This window comes from Dromaius novaehollandiae, chromosome 14, assembly GCF_036370855.1.
Source record: "Dromaius novaehollandiae isolate bDroNov1 chromosome 14, bDroNov1.hap1, whole genome shotgun sequence".
Taxonomy (NCBI): domain Eukaryota; kingdom Metazoa; phylum Chordata; class Aves; order Casuariiformes; family Dromaiidae; genus Dromaius; species Dromaius novaehollandiae.
In genome coordinates this window covers 3,756,137-3,764,142 of record NC_088111.1, presented here as the reverse complement: position 1 = coordinate 3,764,142, position 8,006 = coordinate 3,756,137, and the positions used below count along the sequence as shown (strand labels likewise).

At 61.0% G+C, this 8,006-nt stretch overlaps 1 protein-coding gene across 1 annotated transcript; it reads right to left on the bottom strand.

Annotated features, from left to right (window-relative positions):
- Positions 1–230: 230 nt before the first annotated feature.
- On the bottom strand, positions 231–6,604 carry TNFRSF13B (TNF receptor superfamily member 13B). The gene is made up of 5 exons (XM_026095123.2): positions 6,122–6,604; positions 4,858–4,998; positions 4,444–4,560; positions 3,718–3,966; positions 231–2,491 (listed from the first exon to the last, which is right to left on the bottom strand). Exons 2-5 carry the CDS (start codon positions 4,994–4,996, stop codon positions 2,217–2,219), a joined length of 780 nt encoding a protein of 259 aa, XP_025950908.2. The 5' UTR covers positions 4,997–4,998; positions 6,122–6,604; the 3' UTR covers positions 231–2,216.
- Positions 6,605–8,006: the final 1,402 nt, after the last annotated feature.

Here is an 8,006-nt window from a genome sequence, read left to right as displayed (position 1 = left end):
GTGTGCAAAGGGATCTGTGCATGAACCTGTCCTCATCCTAAAGAAAACTCAGAATGGGAAGAGCACCGGATAGTAGGAAAGGCTTAACAGGACAGTGAGGTGCCCTTGACCTCGATGTCTCCGTGCTGGTGTTTGGTGTTGCACCCAGAAGCTGCACGATGAAGCTGGGAGAATTATCTGAGGAAAATGAGATTTCAGGTTTGAAAGGACTTATTACACACACACACACACACGGTGCAAAAGCGCTGCCCAGGGCTACTACATTATCAGGACTTTGCTAAGCAGTGCGAAAAAATAAAATACAATATGCAAAAATAACGAGACAGAAAATTGCCACGTTGACTTGTGAAGTGATTCAGGACGGTGAGGATTTGGACCACTTCACCACCACCGGGCCAGCGTGTGCCTTGTTAGCCCGTGTCTTTAAACAGCTCTTGAACCTTCTAGTTCTTACTGGGCTCATTTGGTTCCAGCTTTTCTCTGCTTTGTGACCAGAGATTGCTGTGAACATGGCACGATCTTTGGTGACAGTCACCCCAGAGATGCCACCTTCTTCAGTGATAGGAAAACGTTTAAGTGAGTTTGAAGAAATAAATAGTACATAAGAGGTGAAGTTTATTATAACTACTTGCTATTGCTCTCTCTAGCTGTCTACTTTCCCCTGGAAAGTCAGATTTACCAGCCCTTTAATTTGTGCATATATTGACTTTCCTGTATTTATTCTACCAAGTTTTAAACTCTGGTTTGAGCAAACATGATGGTCTACTATCACGAATGATTTCTCACCAAGCAAAAAATTCCTACAGCTTAACACTCTCCTTTAGTGAAAATGAGAACTTCAAGTTGCGTGTTGAAACGCACGTTTTTCCATAGTAACTTTCAAATCGAGGTCAGAGAAAAATCTTTCCTCGAAGCAGCTGCATCTTTGGGAGGCTCGTCATTTTTACCAGCTATTTCAGGTAACCAAAACCAGAAGTATCTAAAACCACTGAGTCAAGTTTTCGGCCATCAATGTCTTTTCACATCTAAAACCAATTCCGTTTGGCCCACGCAAAAAAACACAGGTTATTAGCAGGCATCTAACACTCCAGTTTTAGGCAACACTTGTGAAATTTGCAGTTTTGTATTTAAGTTTTTCCAGGCTGGGGGTTCGGTGTGCACCTTGGGGTCTGTCCCAGCTGCTGCGGGTGCAGCATCACGTGCTGTCACGCGCAAAGCCCTGGCCAGCTCGTGTGGCTTTTCCTCGCCTCGGAAACGCGCTGAGCCCTAATAAATATTCCCTCCTGTAAAGAAACTTTTGCTAAAGTTGAAAAACATGCCGGGCTTGTCAGTATGGCAGCATGTCTTCTCCAAGGCCTGTTAGCTTCACCAAGCCCTCAAGGCCAATGGCATTCAATGCTCTTACATATAACTTCCAAGAATACCTTCTCGGGTCTGAGTCCATACCTCAGCCACGGGAGGCTGGAGAAGGCCATATGTTCTCGCTTGTCTGAAAGGTCTGAGATGCTTTAAAATACATTTTAAAATAACTCCTTGTGGTCCTTAGAAAATCAGTTTGGTGGAAGAGGAGACACCCCGACAGCGTTCAAGGAATGATTGATTAAAATGTCAAGTTGTTCCATTATACTTAGGCTTTGCACATGAAGGATTTACTACTGCTCTAGACTTGGGCTGACACCACAGCTTAGCCCATTTTCTCTTCATCTATCATGTTCGAGATGCGTACGGTGCTCTCGCTATTGCTTGTCGACTACTTGTGGTATGAGCAGAGTTCTTTAAAAAAGGGAAGCTGTGCTTTCCTGCGGGGGACCGTTGTTCATCATCGTCTGCTCCTGGCTGAGCATCAAAACCGTTCGCAGAGGCCCAGTGACGCTGATGTGGGAGCCAGAGTGAAAAGCCTTGATGAGACTCAGTTCGAATGACCGGGGAGTGTGGAAAAATCCGCGGAGGTCAGGCCAGGGCATAAGGATGCTGCTACAAGGAAAGGGACTTCTTTTATTGAGAGTGCATAAGAATAATGAGAATTTCATTTCCTCGGTGGAAGAAAATAGCATTGGTTGTAGCCGGGATCCACCATGCAAAGACGGCGTCTTGTCAGGCCTGTTGTGGTAGAAACCGTTACATTTACTGGAAACGGAGGGCAAAGCAGCTGCATTTGTGGGCAGAGGGAGCAACTTTCCTTCTGATTCCATCACCTGGGGGGACCTTCGCCGCGTTCAGGCCAGGGCCGTCTTTTCTTGCGAAGGAGAGCAGATGATTTTGAAGTGGCCGTCGTCAGGACCGGGAACGGCCCCCGCGCTTCCCATGCTGCATATCCCGCTGTGGGAGGCAGTGACCCTTTCTGCTACGTGGCAGGAGGTGCCGTGGCACGACTTGGTCTCCTGCACGGCGGAGCCGTGCTCGGGGAAGCAGAAGCCGCAGGTCTCCACTGGCTCCGGCACCCTGCTCCCAGTGGATCCATCACCAACGCTGCCCGCTTCCACCAGGCGATCTGCAAACAAATTACCTATATTAGCTAAAGGGCTTTCTAGGAGCAGAGCGTCCTAGCGGGAAGGTGTCTCCCGTTTTCCTCCCAAGTGCGTGTGAACTGTGAGCCAGCACGGACTTCTGATAAAGCCCTACGTATCTCTGTGCGTGGGCACGTGCGGCTGTTGTGCAAGCGAAGCATCACTCAGCCGCTCGTGCCTCATCCCACCGCCGCGGGAGGTGAGCGGCGAGGGGCGAATGACGCAAAAGCCAGAGAACGAGGAAAGGGCCGGGGTCAACGAGTCGCAAAGTGCTGGAAACAGGAAGGCTGAGGTTTAGTGCTAAAGCAATTGTAATATTTATAACGTTGCATCTGCATTGTCTTCTCGTTGAACGCTCGTTCTGTAGCCTATGCAAATGCAACGATGCAGCGGCGTGCAACCTGCAGGAGCCCCAGAAAGGGGAACGGGCCGGGCTGTCCGTGACCGGCTGAAGGGCCCCGACAGCGGTCTGTCGGCTGGGAGCCAGCTATCGAAGGGCTCTGCTCCGTCACCTAAGATCTGATGAGCGAGGCGAGGTGAGGAATATTAAAAAGCCTACAGTAAATCTCTTTGAACCCGTCAGCCTCCCTTAAAAACGAATGTTCAATGGCACACTGTCCTCAGGCAAAAGTCAATAAGAACAGCTTAAATAATGGTTCTGCTGAAGAATGACTGTAAGGATGACACATCAGGTCACAGGCTTTGCTCAGTAATTTTTTGCAACAGCCTCCATGATCAATGCTGAAATGACTGCATATGTACGTGTGTTTGTGTATATGCACAATATATCTAAAAATATATACACACACATATATAGATATCCACCATATTAAAAAAGGGAAGTGGAGGAGGGAGTGTACAAACATCTTTTATACGTTGGTTTACACCTTGCACTCCTTTTCCTTTCTTCTCTCTCTAAAGCGACAACCTGTGAAGCAGCGCTGGCTCCAGGGCTAGCGCTTGGGCTTTGCTTCTGCAGGACGGTTCAGCAGAGGGGCGGCGCGGGTCAGACCTCCGCGCAGGCGCAAGCAGCCCGGGTAGCGGTCAGCCCGAGCGCGGCCCTCCTTGAACGCGCTCGGAGCCGTGATTGCTCCGCAAGCGAGTTTCTTCCCTGTGTTGGGGTCGTGCTTAGGGAGACGGTTGCTTTTTGCAGCTTCTCCCCCCGGGCCGCAGCCTCGGAGGGTTGTGCCCCTTCCCGCGCGCCGCTCACCTTTGGAGGAGTCATCCCGGCGGTGGCAGGGCCCGGCGCTGGCCTGGCAGGAGACCACCTCTCCCTTCCGCCGCAGGTGGCTCCAGCCCAGGAACAGGGAGCAGACGAGGGCGCAGAGGCAGAGCCCCAGCAGCAGGTAGACGACCAGCCACGGGTCCTGCTCCGCGCACGGCTTCTGCTCCAGGCCGGCGGCCGGCAGCGAGGCGCTGCCCAGGGCGGCCGGCGGCACCGGCGTGACGGCCAGGGTGGCTGCGGGGGACGTCAGGGAGCTTAGGCACCGTCCCCATGTGCCGTCCCCGCTACCAGCCTCGTCTCCGGGGCTCGCTAAGGGCGCTGGAGCCCGCGGGAAACCCATCGAAAGCATCCCCGTGGTCCCCACGCTGGGCTCGCTCGCTGGGGGCTGGTGGAGCCCGTCCCTCTCGCTCCCCCTTCTCCAGCCATCGCTTCTCCACCCCGACGTGGGACCTCTGCAGCGTGGGGGGGACCATGGGCCCATTTCCCTCCCCATGGTGAGGGGGCAAAGGCTGCTGGTGGCTATGGAGGACGGTCACCTGGAGCAGGGCCACGTGGTGGGGCCACTGTCCGGGGAGGGGGGAAGGCAGGAGGGAGCCGCGTGTCCCGGCCTTTCCTTCCCCAGGTGCTGGTGCAATGAAGCACCAAAAGAAAGAGCCCGGGGGAGGTGGGGGGGATGGAGGGGGGGTGCTGCCCCGCGCGGCGCGGCCTTACCCTCGCAGGCCGGGGCGCACTGCTTCGGGTGCTGCCCGCAGACCGTGGCGCAGCTGATGCATTTCTTCAGCAGCTCGTCGTAGTAGAAGCCGGCTCTCCTGCTGCAGGTCATGGACTCTGCGGGAGAGTGACAGGGCCTCAGCGTCGGCCTCGCGCGCGGAGCAGCCCCGGCGCTGCACACGAGCTCGTGGCCACACGAAGCCCTGCAAAGCCCTGCAAAGCCCTGCAAAGCCCTGCAAAACCGTACAAAGCTGTGCAAAACCGTGCAAAGCCGTGCAAAGCTGTGCAAAGCCCTGCGAAGCCGTGCAAAACCGTGCAAAACCGTGCAAAGCCGTGCAAAGCCCTGCGAAGCCCCGCTCCGCGGGACCGGCCGCGGCTCGGCGGGGCGCGGATGCGGCCGGCGGGGACACTCACCGCAGAGGGCGGCGCAGCGGGGCACCGCGGGCCGCCCGCACACCAGGCTGCAGGGGATGCACTGGCAGACGAGGGCGTCCCAGTACTGCTGGTCCGTGCAGTTGTTCATGGCATCCCAGGGGCCGCGCGGCCGTGCCATGCCTGCGGGAGAGGAGGCGGCTGAGGCTGGGGGAGGCCCCGCGGGGCGGCACGGCGCCCGAAACCCGCGCCGGGGGCTGCCGAAAGCGCAACCGGAGCGGCAGCCAGCGGTTCTAGAAATGCCCCAATTCCCCAGGGGTTGGAGGCAGCCGGTAGCGTCCCGCGGGGCCGTTTCCAGCCTCTCTCTTTGGCACACTGCTTTCATAACGAAAGCGGGGTTTGATGTGTCCGGCCTTCCCAAGAAGCAGCCGGCAGTCAGCTCGCTGGGGCGTTTTTAAGAGCCCCGGGAACCCGGCGGCGGAGGCACTTTTGCACCGTGTGTGCCGGTGAGCAGCCGGTGGTGCAAAACCCCGCGACAAAAAGCATCGGCGAGCTCCCGCGGGCTCCTCTGCAGCTGAAGCTTCGTGCCGGTGCCCTCGCCGGCGCCTCCAGCCCCCGTCCCGCCGGCGGGAGGGCGATCGCGGTGCAAAGGCGCCGCTGGGCAGCACCGCGGGGCCGGTGGCACCCGCATCCCTCCCCGCCGCAGATGCCCTCGCACGTGCCCCCGCAGATGTTTCCTGGCCCGGCGGCGCTGACGGGACCCGAAAGGTTTCAGGCTCCCCTGTGCTGGGCGCTGGCTTCTGCTCACCCGTGGGCTGCTGGCTCCCTTGGTCGCGCCGCGGCCCAACCTCGTTTTTGCTGAGTTTTGTACCGAAACGCCCCGCGCTCCCTTTCCGCAGAGCCGCCGCACGCATCCCGCTGCCCCCGGCGCTGCTCCCACCTCTCCCGCCACGTCCCGGCTCCGTCCCGGGGCTCCGCGCGTGCAAAACCCCCCGTTCCCGCGGGATATGGGCTGCACCCGCTCTGCAGGGGACGGCAGCCTCCCGCCGCTCGATTAGCAGCCCTTAAAAAATCAGCGAGCGGCTCCCTCCCGCGCCGGCTGCAGACGGTCCCCGGGGCGCGGCGAGGCCCTCGGGGCGCTTTGCGTCCCCAGCGAGGAGCCCCCCGAGGACACCGATGCCGCGGCGGGGACGAGGCCCTCCGCGCCCGGCCGGTTTCCCGGTAAAGCCGCCGGCGGCTCCGGCCTCGGCCCCCCCTCGCCGTCGAGGCCGCCCCGCGTCCCCCGCCCGGCGCGCGGCAAACTCACGCTCGGCTCCGGCGCGGCGCTGCTAGGCTCCCCCGGCCGCCGCCATGCCGCCGCGAGCCGCGGCCCCGCGCCCGCTCCTTACTCAGGAGGTTTATTATTAGAGAGATTTGATTAATGCCCGGGCCATGTGTTTCCGGGGGCTTCCCCTGCGTCTCTCCCATGCAAATGGCCCGCGTGCGCCGCGGTGCTTCGGGAGCGGGGGCTGCCGGCCGCCCCCCGGGCCGCCGCGGCTCCTGGTGCACGGTGGAGAGAGCCGGCAGCGAAGCAGCGTTTCAGCGTTGGGAACGCCAGGAATGCCGGGAACGCCGTCCGTCCGGGAGCTGCCCGGGCTTCCGCCCCGCGGGTCCCAGAAACGCGCTGGAGACGCAGCATGGCCCCGGCAGCCCCGAGGCCTGGGGACGACCTGCTGCCTCCGGCCGGGGCCCCACGCTCCCATGCGGACCCGGCCCACGGCACGGCACGCCATGGGTTATCCCTAGGGAAAAAGCCACGTCAGGCCGTGCAATTGCTGTTTTTCCACTTTTCCGCCAGCGGTGCGTTAGCTCCCGGCGGTTTCCACCCCTTTGCTGCCGAGAGGAGCTGGGTGCCCGGCAGCAGCTCCGGTCGCAGCGGGCGTTTGCGGGACGCGCTCTGCGGCAGCGGCTGGCGGGCAAGGACGAAGCCCTGCCTTCTACTTTCCGTAACCATCAGCGGGGCAGCAGCGGGGGGGATTTCTGCTCGGGCTAAAAGCTGCCACTGCGGCGATGTGCGGCCGAGGGGGCTTGGAAAGGGGCTTGGTGCATGGCCAAAACCCCTCTGCGGGGCTCTGGGGCTCTCGGGGACATGGTGCCTTCGGTGCGGATGGCCGGCGGTGCTGCCCGCTCTGCCCCCGGCGCTGCCGGCCCGGCGAGCCCGCGGCGGACGTGCGTGGGAATCGCCACCTCGGGCGACGCTCCAGCCGGGCCCGCGGGGTTTTGCAGGGGAAACCTGCCGCCGTGAAGAGCAGCCGGCGGCTCGCACGGTGCCGTGCCCGCCGGAGGGAAGTGAGAAGCACTTGGGGGAGGCCCGTGCCCCCTCGCTGAGCAGAGCCCAGGCCGCGCGCGCTGCGCCGGGGCCCCGTCTCCTCCGGCGGTGCCGGGTGGCCCCACGCGTCCCCCCCACCCCGGTGCAAATCGCCGCCGGGGTGAGGTGCAGCCGGGGGCCCACAGGGCTCGGGGTGCCCCTCGGGCTCCCACAGCACCCGCGCTGCCGGCTGTGCGGGGCTCTCCCCAGGAGATGGCACCCTCGGCCAGCCCAGCCCCATCCCGCCTGGGTGCTGGGTGCTCGGCCCCGCTGGGCCCAGCACCCTCCGGCCCCGGCTGCCCGCACGGGAGGCAGATGAGGAAGAGGAGGCAAAGCACCGCCTTTGGGCCGGACGGCCGAGGGGCGAAGGGGGCATCTCTCCCCGGGGGGGGCAGCTCCCCGTGGCCCCCCACCAAACCTGGGCTCGGGCGCAGCGTTCGGCCCCGCGCGGGGCTGTTTGGGATGCCGTCAGCCAAAACCGAGAAGTTAAAAACGTAACGAAGGTCGTTAGCTTGGTTTCGTGGACGGCAGCTCCCGTCAAGCGAGGCGGCTTCACTTTCTGGCGTGACTCTGGGCCGGTGATAAAGCTAATTGTGCTGCTGCGCTATAATGGCTTTCTCCAGAGTATTTAATTTGCGGCCATGTGACGGTCCCGTTTGAGAAAACGGCATTTTACAGGGTCGCCGGAGCACACATCCGACAGCGGCAGCGGTGGCTGCATTTTGCACATGGGGACGGTGCAGCCCCGTTCCCCTCCCGACGTTACGGCGAGGTCTATGGGGAGGAAGCAGCCGGTGGCCCCCGCCGCCGATAGCCCGGCTGAGCAGGACCTGTTTTAGGAGAA